The sequence below is a fragment of the Schistocerca gregaria genome, chromosome 9 (assembly GCF_023897955.1).
Source record: "Schistocerca gregaria isolate iqSchGreg1 chromosome 9, iqSchGreg1.2, whole genome shotgun sequence".
NCBI classification, from domain to species: domain Eukaryota; kingdom Metazoa; phylum Arthropoda; class Insecta; order Orthoptera; family Acrididae; genus Schistocerca; species Schistocerca gregaria.
Window position 1 is genome coordinate 187996566 of NC_064928.1, and position 16824 is coordinate 188013389.

The window sequence follows — 16824 nt, forward strand, 5'->3', positions numbered from 1 at the left end:
GATTACTGCATATGTGCGGCTGAACTTCAAGTACGAAGGACAAACATACATCTGTGCTGTAACTATCTCTCACTTCTATTAGTTCCCCACTCACTGTTTCTGGCATCTGATACTACAGTATGTTGCCACTTGGTGTTTTGGCCTTTATTTTCTCTCCTTGTAAAGTGATATAAAAAGTAAGACCACATTCCAGTTAAGATCAGAACTCATCAATCAGTGGGGAGAATGAAAAATGTTTCAACCCGGTTTCATGGGCCCAAAAATTTTCTTTCATCGTATTGAACAGTGCTAGAGTTTTCCAAGGTGGACTGAAAAAACAATTTTACTTTAAGCTGATTTTATTTGACACTTTGCCAGTGTTCAGGTGGTATGCTACTCCCACACACTTCATTGTGTTTCTGCTCACTTTGCCTGCACCCTCTGCCAATACTTCACCGGCCTTGAGGACCAGTGTATGTGGTACACACTTGAGGATGCTGTCAGCTGCAGATATGGAAGTACACTTTGTGCTCTACCAGAACATCAGAAGAGGGAGGTCACCTTTCTTTTCTGCTTTGATGTTAAGTTGATGTTGGGGGTGTACATATCTAACAGACTGTCCAGACAGATCAACCTACAAAACCTGACATTGTTGAGCACTGCATAGCTACTGGGGACTTTGAAATATGAACAAATTGAAATGCTAAGACACACCGCATCATTTTGGGATTCTCTTTAATGAGGCTGTTAAGGTAAGGCTGGCAGACAGCCTGATCAACTGAAATAATGATCTCACACTCAGGGAAGGGGCCCTTCTCACTCAGTGTTTGTTGTGCAATAACAGTGCACTTTAATAACAACCTGATCCAAGTACGATTACATCGTTCTCTCATGGCCAGTGTGTGTAGCAGCTCATTTGTTTTTCTTTCGTTTATTTTCAGTTGCCAATGATCACATGTAAATAACCAGACAGCTTGAAATTTGTCCTTTGAGCAAAGAAAGTCAATTTTAAAGTGTTATTGCAAAGGCAAAAACGTGAAAAGTTCAGAGACAATGGCAGACAATTTGATACTGTAGGAATGTCATGCAATAAGGAAATTATGTGAGACATTTTAGAGGAAACGAAGTGTGTCTGATCTGTAGAAAGGACAGTGAGACAGGAGGAAATCGGCGACAGATAAAATAGAAGTGGACACAGTGGTACAGGCTCTCTCAAGATCCACATAGCAGGCAGCATGTGAATCAGATGTAACAAAATGAAATGTTCACCACATTTTAAAGGAAACTAACTGGAAATCTTACACTGCCACACTGCTTCACACAATGAATGAAGATTATCTGTACAGAATTTGCAATAATTAACAATTGATTGATGTAAGTAGTCTGATGAGGCAACATGTAAACTGAAAACATCAATAGCCACCGAGTAAGAGAAAACCCACATGTTAGGGAACAACAATGTTAATCATCCTGGGTTATTGGTATGGTACGCTCCAATTTCTTGTCATTTACTCCCAGTCAGAAAAATTCCAGGGCGTGTTTCTTATTTCTGAGTTTACAATACTAAAAAGGAACAAATGGTTTTATGTTAACTGGTGTGTTTTTGAAATTGTGTGTGATGGAGCTGGTGGGGGCCCCTTAACATAACAGTCAGCCAACCAAAGCTTAATGTCAGCTGAGAGCAACTCAGCTAACAGGGTAAGCAGAAATACAGAGGGGGCTCTAGTTCACTCCCAGTAGCCAGCTTTCATGACCCTTACCAGTATTAGGCAGCAGGGGAAGAAGTTGGGGGCAATGAGAGTACAAAGAAGGAACAACACAGCAAATATGATCATTCTGTAGGTGTCACCTTAAAATAACAGCAAAACAATGTCTAACAGTGTTTTGTCAATGAATGCACCTGGCTGGTCACATTCAAGCAGTACAAATTTACTGGTTGCAATTTTTCCAGGCACAATCCATAGGATTCATATCTAGAGTCCCAGTTGGGCAATTCAAGTGGCAATATCTTCATCTGGCAATACACTGATCAGTAATTTAAACATCCACCCTATTTATATCTAGTGCCAACAGACCTACTCCCACATCAAAAGGTATTTGTTGCCAAAAAACTGAGTCTAGCCATAACAAAGTTGGCAGACAGAAGTGGGTATGTTTGATTTCTCCACACCCTCACTTCAGTGCTGAGAGATATTTATTGGAAAAATACTGGATAAAGATCAAACTTAAACACAGTCCTATTACCAAAATGAGAAATTTGCATCCTGCCCTTTTAAAATTCTTATTGACTTTCAGAGTTCAAAAACTCTGTCTTTGATACCACCAGATTTCAGGACAATATAAAACATTCATGTAATTTATAATCTGCACTGATGCAACAGGAATGCGATTAAAAGTGATCACTTTGACCAAAAAGATGGCTCCTATGTTTCAATACATATTACAATTTAATGGAACTATAGACTTTTCAAAACACAGCTTTCTTGATTAAATTTATGCACATTCAGATTACAGCAGCTGAACGATAGTTCATCAGTGCAGCTTCTAACTACTTTTATAGTTGATTCACTATTGCTGAAGGTTCCCCTTGATGGAATGTACAGAGTAAAATGAACGAATGGATAAATGAATGAATGAACCAATGCTTAAAGATTATCAACTGATGTCAGTTACATTAAACAGTTACTTAAACAGTGCATATGTCTTAGAATATGAACTTCACATGAAAGCTACAGCTGATACAGTTAATATTTATTTGTTCACAAAAAATCTCATCCAGATATTTCAATGCACAGATGATAAATTATTTATTCAAAACTTTCAGTTTTAATTTAATATGTCCTGGGTGGTCTTAGTTCACACAGAACACTACACCAAGTTGCTTACTACACAATGAAAAGTTCGAAGATTTATATTAGCAAATTAATGTTGTTGAACAGTAATACCATTACTTTATTTTATTTCTAATTTGCATGTTTGGTAAAATTATTGTTAATATTGGGCTTGTGACAACAGCGTGGCTCAACCCCTGTAATGGCAAAAAATACCTAGGTTAAGATAACATACCCATCAGCTCCACTTTCATTGTAATTCCGTATCTCATTACTGCCTGCTTCAGCTACTGCCGCTGCTGCTGCCGCTGCTATCTCCTGTTGCAACTCATCTTCTGTTGCTAACCTGCATGAGGAAAGTATCATATTTAGTGTTTTACTATAAAATACACTCATTTACCACTTGTCACATCTAGTGGTTTAATAATTTACTTCCATAGGCTATCCAGCAAATCTTTGTGAAATGTTTGATGCCAACCTAATGTCTGAGCCTAAATATCAGCTTCTTTACAAATTTAATTACAGCACAGTCATGAGGATAATGATGGGCAACAGGAATAGGAATTCTACAACAGTGCACAATCCACGTCACATGCCTGAGCATTACCATTTCAACGTGATGATTCAAGAGTCTCCATTTTGGAAATCTCACCACAGAACTGACAGTCTGGCTTACAACCCCCACTGAACTTGAGATAAGATGACTGCTATCAGTCCTCTGAAAAGTTCTTCAGATTGACAGCCAAGCTGTGTACTGTGAGGTGCTAGCTGTTCACTACCTTCACATCAAAGTCTGTTATTGAATCTAAAAAAGAAATTATTGATGAGGCTTCACATATTTTGATGGAAGGTTTTTTTTAATACCAACAGCTTGGTCTTAGCTTCTGAATTTTGTTTCACTGGAAGACATTTGAACTGTAGCTGTATGTATGTACTCTACAAATCTCCTCTTACCCTCACTCCCCTCCCCTCCCCCCCCCCCCCCCCCAAAGAAGAAGAATAAATAAGAAGAATGCCTACAGAACACATTAGAAATCACATTGTTTACTGCTTTGGCCAGACTTGCTTGTAACATCAGCCACACCAGCAGTCTTACCACAAGCAATCAGATGTAAACACCATTGCCTTGTATAATAAGCAATGAGCAACAAGAATTAGTCATATGCAATATGATGATAAATCTGCATTTTGCAAGGCTTGTGCTTAAGTGGGAGTGTATATGAATGGTTTGCTTACCATTGTCAATCCACTAATCAGAACCAACCATTACAACAACAACAACAACAACAACCACACACCCATGAGACTGAGGACAGACTTTATATGTGACTGGCATCTGACCATGATTAGTACAGAGCAGTTACAATTGAAATTTCCCTACGTAAGGAGCCTTCACAGAAAAATTATTACATGACATCGAGACTTTGTGGAAACATTTGTAAGGAACAGAAAGAACAAAAACTGTAACAGAACACTAATTTCCACATTCACGTGTAACATCCAGTAATTGCATACCACACTTACATTCCAGGTTACAAATGTTGGTCAATGTAACTACCACCTGCATTCACAACCACCCTGATACCAAATCTAATCGTTTGTAGCACTTTTCGAATAGTGGACCACGGAATGGTCAGCTGTCATGACAGCTCCTACATTATTCTAAGATTGCACATTGCATCCAGCATTCTCACACATGGAAACAGTAAACTTGTGATGCAATTGACTGCCAGCCTTTCCCAGGAGCCAGTTCGTAACTGCCAGTTAATTCGAACCTCCCAGTAATGTTCTTCAACCACAGCGTGGAAAAAGAGGACACTTTTGTGTTCTGTTAATACATCGATAAGCGGGAAGAGCAGCAGCTCTATTGCTGTTTTGATAAAACCATTTTGTGAGTATAGCCTTGCTCACCTTGTCTGTCCACTGCTCATGGTCTAGAGGCTAGCAATGATTCCTCTGGATAATGGGATACTGGGTTCGATTCCCAGCTGGGTTGGGGATTTTCTCCACCCTGGGACTGGATGATTGTGTTCTCATTATCTCATCTTTTGAGATGCGACGAGACTTATATGGAAAGACTGGGAACATTTACATGTGCTGATGACCGCCCCACAAACCACCACCACCACCACCACCACCACCACCACCACCACCACCACCACATCTAGACCTGTGTCAACTGTCTGCAACTATTTTACACCAATGGTCTAGTTTCAATCCCATGTCACTGTACCAGTATCAGTGCCTAATGGCAAGTCGCAACACTAACACTAACAACCACGCAAATCCTGTCACGCAAAGCCTGAACATCATTCCTATACAGTCTGGTACTCACATAGCAGACAGTTTTACGTCTACACTGGCTCAAGTAGCAAAAGTTTAATTATAACCACCCTGTAGATGCCATAGAAACTATAATACAACAAAGGAGCAGTCCTACAACATTCCGGTGAGGACAAGTTCTGCATCCTGTGTTCACTTTATGACATTTGGGTTGGTTGGTTAATTTTGTGTGTGTGTGTGTGTGTGTGTGTGTGTGTGTGTGTGTGTGTGTGTGTGTGTGTGTTTTGCAGGAAGGGGTGTTGATGAACCGAACAGCAAGGTCAAGGTCATCAGTCCCTCAATGCAAGAGTGGTAGTAGAGACCCCAATAAAGAATGTTTTGTGACCTAGAGATTCGTAACAGTAAATCTGAGAAGACTAAAAATGCAATGGACATCTTTTTTACTGTCAATAATAAAAACAAGATCAAGAGGGTGGGGAAGCCAGCAGGTGGGCATCCCTGAGGCTCTACATGCAACAGGAAATGTACTTCTGACAACTGTCGCACCCTTGACCCATTACAGTCAAGAGCATCCACTACTCGACAAAACACAACAACTGGAATAAAAAATTGTGTGCAGCAGAAAGGAGGCAAACTGAATATAGAAGTGATTATTAAAGAGAAAAATATGGATGGAAGAATAGCCCAATCAAGGAGGTAGGGTGGGGGACCCCCAGATCTAACACATAGTGGGAGACACCCCATCCCTACCACCTTTGTCCTGCTCCAGAGGTAGATTAAAACCTTATAATTGATAATAAAAGCCACTTTCACAGAGAAAACAGAATCAGTTCAACTGTCTGAATCATATGCCAATATTAGAGGCAATGGGTCTGGACAGAGAGCCAAAAGAAGAGGGCATTCTACCAAGATATGAGGTACTGTCCAAAGCTTCACAATCAGTGTAGGACAGTTCAGTAAACAAAAGAAGACTACGGGTTAACCCAGAATGACCAATGCGGAGACGACACAGGACTGTGGATTCCTTTCGGGAAAAGCGGAAAGAACTGCACCGTGCTGCAATAGTCTCCTAATTGCACAGAGTTTAGGAGATTTGGCAGTAACCCACCAGATGTCATTCCATTTCCAAATGAGTAGACATCTCTCACACACCTGCTAATCTGCATCTGGTGTTGACAATGGAGACAGGAAACGAATAACCAAACAGCCAGCCCGTTGGTTCCCTTGGGATACTCACTTGTTGGTTCCCAGGGATACTCATGTCATTTGGGAACCAGCAAATGACAACTGAGCAGGTAGAACAAAGGTCTGCAAGAATAGCATCGGTCAATATCTTTGAGACTGCTCACTTAATCAGTACACATTAAAACACAGTCAATGGATGCCCAGTGAATAAAATGGAGGGGTCTGCTACCAGTAGTCAGCTGTGCAATAAACATACGAATTGTTCCCAGGAGCGAATGGTGTTCCATACAGTCAGGGTATTTACAGCATATCTTGTGTGATCCACAATTTCAGATATGTCTGCGAAAAGATGGTACCACCCTGAACCTTCAAGACCTGGATGTAACAGATGTCAAAAGATCACTGAGGTGACAGTGACTTTAGGACTTTTGAGGAGATCAAATCCTAACCCCTGGACTCTGTTTCGTCACACACTACCCACCAGATGGCTCAGAGTGTAGAATCCAGGGAGAGGAGGTGAAAATCTTGGCAGAGGGAAGCAAGGCACATTCCAACTGGTAGTCCCATTCTGGGCAGGTATCTGCACAACCCACCTTATGTTTGAAGAGAATGGCATACATCAGAAAATCTGGGAATGGTCAAATAACTATTGCACAGGATACCGTTTAATCTGAAGGGGGAAGATATCTGATGTGGCAAGAGTGTCTATGGGACTAATCTGGAAAGCACCAGACCATACACACACAACAATGGTGGACTGTGTCCAACTGTTTTAGAAACATAGTCAGGGAGGAAATTGTGGCCCAGTAAAAACAGGTTAGAATACCACAATCCACACCCCGAGATGTGTGCACAAGGAAGCAGAAATCATTAAGCTTCCACATGCAGCTACTCTTCTGGTGACCAGGAAGCAGCCAGGTAAGCTTTCTAACAAAAGGAGGCCCAAGAAATGGGATTGTGCTACAATGTCCATGTGCTGGGTACATAAGTAAAGTTCTTGAACAGAATGGACTGGTACAATGGCACTGATGCACATGCCATGTTTCTGTAGGAAACTGTGGGCAAAAAATTCCAATGCAAAGGCCTGCCAGACAGCACCTCAGAGCTCGCAATCAAAAGTGGTTGCTCTACTGAGTGGCAAATAAACCAAATGGAAAAAATCAGACATACAACATGAGTGACCAGCATTCAAACAGTGGTCACTAGCCCATTGATGGTGATGAAGAGACTTAACATAGATCCCCGCAGGTCCAAGAAATGGTGCCCACTGGGGTTCTGAGTGAGGTGCTGACTAACCCAGAACCAGTGGGATAAAGACTGACTAATTAAAATCTGTAGTTGGCCTGGCAAGCCACAGTCATGGAGGATAAGTAAAATGCAATGATACATGTCATACACCTTGAGTGCGTCAAGAAAGACTGCCAAGAGGAGTTGATGTTTAGAAAAAGCTTCTCATTTTGCTGTTTCCAACCTAAGGAAATAGTTGTGGATCGTCCCCCTCTGAAACCACAATGATAGGACAAAAAGCCCCAAGATTCAAGAACCAGGCATCAGCAGGCAGCCATCCTTTAAGCAGCTTACAAAGTATGTTTGTCAGAGTATTTGGCCAGCAACTATCTAGAAATGTTGGGTTCTTGCCTGGCTTAAGAACTGGGACAATTATTCTGTCTTATCATTGCAAGGGGAAGGCACCTTTGAGTCAATGACTGTCAAAAACCCTTAGGAGATGTTGCTTTGGGAAACATTCAGCTGCTGGTCCATTTGATTGCAAATTTAATTGAGGCCATGGGCTTTGTCATGGACCAAGGCAAGAGCCCAAAGTAGTTCTCACTCAGTAAAGGGTTCATTACAGGATTCAGCTTGGGGGGAGTGAAACAAAGGAATGTATTCAACTTGCCACTCCTGCAGTAAAGAGGTAGCCAGATATGAAGGGGGCACTGATGCTGTCAAAAAGTGGGCCACAAGGTATTTTGCAAGAACTGATGAACCCATACAAAGTCCACCCTATCAGACAAGATCTGGAAAAGCTGTAACACACTGGCAGCCCATAAGGCCATGGAACTTGGCCCATACCTGAGTTGAAAATGCATACATCCCCGAGAGTAGATGAAGTGCTCCCAGAATTCCTTCTTACTGCATTTGATTAGACAGTGAGTGTTAGTATGAAGTTGCTTAAAAGCAATGAGGTTAGTCTGCGAAAGATGTCATTTGAATTACTGCAGGGATTATAAGCGATACTGAATAGCTATTGCAATGTCTAGTCCACCACATAATCAACTTATGTTGGGGGAAAGGGGAGGGGTATGTTCCAGTGGCATGGATGATCTCATCCGATATGCCTCGCACAACCTATTCAATACAATACCACAGAGGAAGCTATGTAACAGCACTGACATATAGAGACCAGCTGGCACTTAAGTGCCCAAAGGGAAGTCAGTCTGGTGGTGACAAGGAAACAATACAAGCATCAAAAAGTGGGCACATTACAAAGGATTTCATGTAGTGACCAATACACTGACACTACAAAATTTGAGGAAAAGAGCAGTAAATCGATAGCTGTAAAGGTGCTGTGGGTAGCACTGAAGTGGATAGGAGAACCGTCTTTGAGGAGACATAGATAATGGTCTCTGAGAAGCTAATCTATTAGAAGGCCCCTACCAGATGTGATAGTCCTGCCGCAAGGGGTGGTGTACACTGAAGTCCCAAGCAGCAGAAATGGGGTTAAATTAGTTGGATTAATGTGGTCGAATCAACATAAGTGGCCTGACTCGAGACACGTAAATGTTGCCAATGGTAATAGCTGACGTCACTTGCACTCACACCACTACTGCCTCCAACAAGGTTGGAAGAGGAATTCATTCACCAATGATGTAAGTATCAATCTAAGCACAGACCCCTCCACATGCCTTATCAGGACTATCAATAACCATGGACCATTGAAGAATGGTCACCAATGTAGTGCATTTCTCAGAGAGCAATGGAAACTGCTTAAGAGTAAATAAGTCTGGTGTTCTGGCAGGTGACTGTAGTATCCATTACAGTTCTGCTGAACACTCAGGTCATTGGTAACCAGGTCAGGCACGAAAAGGTCACCTGTGAGATGGAACCACAGACACAAATATCAGCTCAAAATCTGTGGGAGGATCTGGCTTCTCCAGTGGCACCAGGAGCCTCATCCCAACTATCTACATCTGCATCCATACTCTACATGTCACCCGACTGTGTGTGGCAGAGGGTACCGTGAGTACCTATCGGTTCTCCCTTCTATTCCAGTCTCTATTGTTTGTAGAAAGAAGGATTGTCAGTATGCCTCTGTGTGGGCTCTAATCTCTCTGATTTTATCCTCATGGTCTCTTCGTAAGATATACGTAGGAGGGAGCAATATACTGCTTGACTTCTCGGTGAAGGTATGTTCTCGAAACTTCAACAAGAGCCCGTACTGAGCTACTGAGTGTGTCTCCTGCAGAGTCTTCCACTGAAGTTTATCTATCATCTCCGTAACACTTTCGAGATTACTAAATGATACTGTAACGAAGCGCGCTGCTCTGTTGGATCTTCTCTATCTCCTCTATCAACCCTATCTGGTACGGATCCCACACTGCTGAGCAGTATTCAAGCAGTGGGCGAACAAGCATACTGTAACCTACTTACTTTGTTTTCGTATTGCATTTCCTTAGGATTCTTCCAATAATCCTAGTCTGGCATCTGTTTTACTGACGATCAATTTTATATGATTATTCCACTTTAAATCCCTCCTAATGCATACTCCCAGATAATTTATGGAATTAACTGCTTCCAGTTGCTGACCTGCTATATTGTAGCTAAATGAGAAGGGATCTTTCTATGTATCAGCAGCACATTACACTTGTTTACATTAAGATTCAATTGCCATTCCCTGGAGATCCTCCTGCATTTCAGAACAGTTTCCCATTGTTACAACCTCTCAATATACCACAGCATCATCCGCAAAAAGCCTCAGTGAACTTCCGACATCATTCACAAGGTCATTTATGTCTATTGTGAATAGCAACTGTCCTATTACACTCCCCTGGGGCACACCTAAAATCACTTACTTTGGAAGACTTCTCTCCATTGAGAATGACATGCTGTGTTTTGTGAACTAGGAACTCTTCAATCCAATCACACAATTTGTCTGATAGTCCATATGCTCTTATTTTGTTCATTAAACAACTGTGGCGAACTGCATCGAACGCCTTGCGGAAGTCAAACATGACATCTACCTGGGAACCCTTGTCTATGGCCCTCTGAGTCTCGTGGGCGAATAGCATGAGCTGGGTTTCACACGATCGTCTTTTTTGAAACGCATGCCGATTCATACAGAGTACATTTCTAGTCTTCAGAAGTCATAGTCTAACATAATAAGTCTTCCAAAATTCTACAACTGATAGACATTACGAGATATAGGTCTAAATATAGTTCTGCGCATCTGTTCGATGTCCCTTCTTGAAAATGGGTATGACCTGTGTCCTTTTCCAATCCTTTGGAACACTACACTCTTCTACAGATCTACAGTACACCGCTGCAAGATGGGGGGCATGTTCTTTCGCGTACTCTGTAAAATCAAACTGGTATCCCAAAAGGTCCACTGGCCTTTCCTCTTGAGCGATTTTAATATTTTCTCTATCTCTCTGTCATCTATTTTGATATCTTCCATTTTGTCATCTGTGTGACTATCTAGAGAAGGAACTACAGTGCAGTCTTCCTCTGTGAAATAGATTTGGAAACAGACATTTAGTATTTTGGCCTTTAGTCTGTCATGCTCTGTTTCAGTACGATCTTGGTCCAGAGTGTCTGGACATTTTGTTTTGATCCACCTACCACTTTGACTTAAGACCAAAATTTCTTAGGATTTTTTGCCAAGTCAATACATAGAATTTTGCTTTCGAATTCATTGAATGCCTCTCGCATAGCCCTCCTCACACTACATTTCGCTTTGCGTAATTTTTGTTTGTCTGCAATGCTTTGGCTATGTTTATGTTTGCTGTGAAGTTCCCTTTGCTTCCACAGCAGTTTTCTAACTCTGATGTTGTACCACGGTGGCTCTTTTCCATCTCTTATGATCTTGCTTGGCACATACTTATCTAATGCATATTGTACAATGGTTTTGAACTTTGTCCACTTACCCTTTACACTATCTGCACTCGAGACGAAACTTTTGTATTGAGTCGTCAAGTACTCTGAAATCTGCTTTTTGTCACTTTTGCTAAACAGAAAAATCTTCCTCCCTACCTTTTCTTAATATTTCTATTTAAGGCTGAAATCACTGATGCAGTAACCGCTTTATGATTGCTAATTCCCTGTTCTGCATTAACTGTTTCAAATAGTTCGGGTCTGTGTCACCAGAAGGTCTAATATCGCCACGAGTTGGTTCTCTGTTTAACTGCTCAAGGTAGGTTTCAGATAAATCACTTTAAAAAATTGCAATGGATTCTTTGTCTCTGCCACCCGTTCTGAATGTTTGAGTCTCCCAGTCTATGTCCGGCAAATTAAAATCTCCGCCTAGAACTATAGCATGGTGGAGAAAACTATTTGAAATATTTTCCACATAGTCCTTCAGGTTCTCAGCCACAGCATCTGATGAGCCAGGGGGCCTATAGAGACATCCAATAACCATGTCTGGGCCTGCTTTAACCGTGACCTTCACCCAAATTATTTCACATTTCAGGTCTCCGTAAATTTCCTTTGATACTATTGCACTTCTTATTGCTATAAACACGCCTCCCCCTTCACTGTCCAGCCTGTCTCTGCGGTATACATTCCAATCTGGGTTTACGATTTCATTACTGTTTATGTCTGGTTTCAGCCAACTTTCTGTGCCTAGTACTGTGTGGGCATTGTGACTGTTTATTAATGAGAGCAGTTTTGGGACCTTTGTATAGACACTCCTGCAATTTACTATTAGCACTTTAATATTGTTATTTCCTGTCGCATTTTGCCTACTCCTACCTTGCCGCATCTCAGGAGGCATCTTGTCGGGCCTATTATTCTTTTCCTTCATAGCCTTTGGTGGACAAGGTTCACTTGAGGGGCTATCTGCACTGAGTGCAGGGACAGATGAGCAGTCAGCCATGGGACCCAAAGGTCTGGCTGCTGAAGCCACTGTTTGGCTTCAAGCCTCCAGTTGGGGGATTGTGAAGGAGAGGTATCCCAAGAGGGAGACCAGGCACAGGTAGATGCTGGAGAAGGAAAACACTTTTCCAGCCAAGTACAGGCAATGGTTCCTGAAGAAGGTACCGCAGGAACCAGAGGAGAGGGTTGCGGGAGATCTGGTTTATGGAAGGTCAAGGTATGGATGGTGGGGCACGATAGTCACGATGATAGCGTAACTGATAGTTGTATCCATATGATGTAGGCGTTTGTACTTCTTCCATGCCTCAATGTACGACAAAGTCAATAGACTTGTATTGCTGGAGGTCTGTTCTTTCTTAAACACTGGGCAAACTGGCAAATGTGGATACTCACATTGTGCACACCTGGCACGCAAAGGTGCAATGAGTCCACAGCTGCCTCATTTTAAATCCAGAGTGGAGTGGAATGACATGTGCCCAGAGTGAAACATATGAAGCATCTAATAGGTGGTGGGTCATACATCACTCTTGTGTACCATGACCATAAACTTATGTGCGAGGACACTCCCTCCAAAGCCTAAGATAAAGGTGCCTGTATCCTACAATTATCCTCCGATCCTTTTCATACCTATCTGATAAAATGCCCACCATGCTATTAGGGATTAGTCTGGAGTTTGTCCCCCGTTTGGAGTGCAAGATCCCTAGAAATGGTAAAAGGAATCATCATTTACAAAGTTTTGTGTGGGTAAATTGGTCATACATGTCACTTAGATGATCACATGCCTGAAGAGCTGTAGGCTGGTCAGCAGAGTAAGTTTCATTAAATGACAAACCATTTCACACCTTCCCCAGAGACTCAACTTTCACAAATTTGTCTTCAATGTTTTCAACAAAAAATAATGAATTTATTACAGTAGAAGCATCCCCATCAGTATGAGTACAGATTCGAAGCACATAGATAGTGGAACCGAAAGGTCCAAATGAAAAATTTGTCATGGAGGCAGACAAAAATTTAGGGTCCCCAATGTTGAGGCAAACAAGATCCGCTTGGTGGGAGACGTCTAGCAATAGTGAGCCATGTGGACAAGGACATGGAGATCCCCAAAGCGGGTGGTGGGCATTGAAGTCCCCAACCAGCAAATAGGGGGGTGGAAGCTGACCAAGAAGATGGAGATCAGCTTGCACCATTGGTGTGGACGATGGAATGTATACAGTACAAAGAGAGAAGGTGTATCCAGAAAGGGAAAGACGGACAGCAACTGCTTGGAAGGAAGTGTTTAAGGGGATTGGGTGATAATGGAGAGTATCATGGATAAGAATCACGAGTCCATGTGCTGGAGTGCCTTCAACAGAGGGGAGATCAAATCAGACTGACTGAAAATGGGGGAAAACAAAGCGGTCGTGGGGACGCAGCTTTGTTTACTGAAGACCAAAGATGACCGGCGAGTAGGATCATAAGAGGATCGTCCATTCATCCCGATTGGCTTGAATGCCACAGATATTCCAATGGATAATGGACATAGGGTGGGCAGTAAATGGAAGAATGTGACCAAGGCTGCTGTCAACTCAATGACACCTCAGAGCTTGCGACCGACAGTGTGGAACGGCACTCAGCCGAAGGCAGAATATCCTGATTCATAGGTTGTTTAGGAGCAGCAGCTACCACCAGCAATCGGCCGGTTGATCAGCCGCCAGCAATGCGCCTCAGCGACACAGAAGATGGACGAGAGCGGTTACTGCCAGGTGGTGCTGTAGATGAGAGACGCCTTGGCAGAGGAGAGGAACTGGGTTTCTTATTAGCCTTCTTGGAAACGATGTTTAGATGAAGGAGAAACCAATGGTTGTGAAGTTGGGATACATACAAAATCTTCACGAGTATGCTCTTTTTTCGAAGTCTTGGTGTCTGACTTTTGAGCTCGAAATTTAGCCGAACCTGATGAAGGGTGAGCCATAGAGTGAGCAGGTGAGAGTGGGATCGTTGAATGCGCGATCTTTGCGCTGGCCGATCTGACAATCATGGCACTCAAGATGGGGCCGCCTCCTTTGTTGGCCAAGGAGAGGCGAGGACAGTGCTATATTTTCCAGTCTGAGGCACAGTGGGCTTTTGACTGGTGAATAATTTTCAAGCAGCAAAGGTCGATACCTTTTCCTTCACTCTGATTTCCTGAATGAGCTTTTCATCTTTAAAAATGGGGCACTCGAGAGGAAGCAGCGTGGTCACCCATACAGTTGGTGCAACGAGGGGATGGAGGTGGACGAGCACTCTCATGGGCATCCTTGCCACACTTAACACATTTGGCAGGGTTGGAACATGACTGGATAGTGTGATTGAACTGCTGACATCGATAGCAACGCGTAGGGTTTGGGATGTAAGGGCGAACAGAAATTATCTCATAGCCTGCTTTGATTTTCGAAGCAGTTGAACTTTGTCAAAAGTCAAGAAGACGGTACAGGTTGGAATGATGTTCGTGTCAACCCGTTTCATGACTATGAACAGCCGTTACACCCTGGTCAGACAGGTAGTGTTTAATTTCCTCGTCGGACAATCAGTCAAGGAAGTGTGTATAAACGACCTCACGTGATGAATTTAAAGTGCGGAGCACTTCCACCCGGACAGGGAAGGTGTGTAGTAGCAGTGAAGTACGCAGCAATTTTTGTGCCTGGAGGGCACTGATTGGTTCTAACAACAAGGTGCCATTTCATAATCTGGAACAAGACTTTACAGGACTTGCAATTGCGTCGACACCTTTCTGAATAATGAAAGGGTTGACCGTGGAGAAGTCATGACCTTCGTCAGACTGAGAAACAACAAGGAACTGTGGCAATGATGGAAAGACTGTCTGGCTGAGACTCATTGAAATTACACTTTTGAGTAGACATAGCAGAAGATGATGAAACCATTGCGAAGATATCCTCTATGACTACCGGCATCTCCAATGGCACGCTCCTTCCTTGTGGGGGCCCTCTCTGAGGACACTCCCAGCTTAGGTGATTGTTCACACCTCAAGTCACACCTCCCGAGAAACGGATGGAGGGACCAGTCGGCACTTTCGGAAGGTATCAGCTCGAGTAATCACCCCTCCCTGGGCCTGGCCGTTACCAGGGGGTACGTACGTGTCCTACCTATCTACCTGGGGCGGGGAATTATGTGTTATCCCATCACCGGCTACGCATGGAAATGCGTGGGTCGGCCTTCAGACACACAGAGGAAGGAAAAAAGAGAAAGGGAAAAACAAAGGGGAAAGGAAAGAAGAGAGTTCTCAAACGCCGCAAGAGAAAAGGGCAAAGAGAAGAGGTAAGGAAAAGAGAAGGACAAAGACTTGCAAGCACAGAAAGCAAAGAATGTGTTACATTTTTGAGCGTCCATCTCTGGACGTAGGCACAAAACATACTCCCAGAGGGGGAGAGAGGAAAGGAAAGAGGCGGAGGTGAGGGGCGGGGGGCGAAGATGGGGGATTGGGAAGGATGTGGAAAGGGAAGCCAGAAAGGAAGGAGGGCCACATTAGCTCAGGGTCCCGTGCTCGCTATGCACGTATCCACAAGAGAGTTGTGGACCCCGTGAGGGGAGGGGAGGGGAAGTACAGGAGAGTGTCTCCCATAGCATTCATACTGTTCCCACCAGTCTACATCCATGGCCTGTTGCACATTTCGAGCTGCTGTTCATCTCTAAGGTGTTTGTAGAGATGACCATCCACCTAGTATAACAAAAACAGATTCACCTGAGCAACCAATATTTCCATTGATCAATAGTCTACTACTAATGGTCCCCTGCCCAGTGCAATCTTAATTGATGTCATAGGGTTTGCTGCAGAGCTCCATGTCCAGTGATGAACAATGAACAGTGTGCTCTGAAACACTTGTCCACACACTAGCATTGAGCTGCTTCCGCAGAGATGCCACAGATCACCATCTATCTTACTTTACAGAGCAGACAAGCCTCCGAACCCCACGTTCTGTGAAGAGTTGTGGACGTCCAAACATTTAGTACCTGGTAGTAGTTTCACTGTCGTCCTGCATCTTTCTGTAGATGCTCACAACAGTAGCACACAAATATTTGACCACCTGTACTGTTTTCAAGATACTTTTTCACAGGCGCTCTGTAACAATAATCTGCCCTTTGTGAAAGTCTCTTATCTCAATGGATTTCCCCATTTGCAGCCCATAGCTTCACTAGGGTGCCTGTGCCTGTGCCTCATACCCATGAAGGATGTAAGGCAGATACTGCAACAAGATTGGCATGTAGTGTCACTTGTGATACAAGAACAACTTAATTTGACTCATGGCATGTGTCATTTTATGGAAAGACTTAGGGAAATGGAACTCAATTCGAAACTCATCCCTCACACACTAACAGATGAATAGAAAGAGGAAAGACTAATTTCTACTGAGATGTGATCCCACATTTCTATCAAAGATTATTGCTGAGGATGGAACCACACGAAGTGTCACTGTGTTGA

The 16824-nt window shown here is 43.0% G+C and overlaps 1 protein-coding gene across 1 annotated transcript in view; it reads right to left on the minus strand.

Moving 5' to 3' along the window:
• LOC126291587 (uncharacterized) overlaps positions 1-16824 on the minus strand; it is a 121435-nt gene that overhangs the window by 73826 nt on the left and 30785 nt on the right. The window contains exon 7 of the mRNA XM_049985120.1: positions 3046-3156. Coding sequence (XP_049841077.1) covers positions 3046-3156 — 111 coding nt within the window. The remainder of the gene's footprint in view (positions 1-3045; positions 3157-16824) is intronic.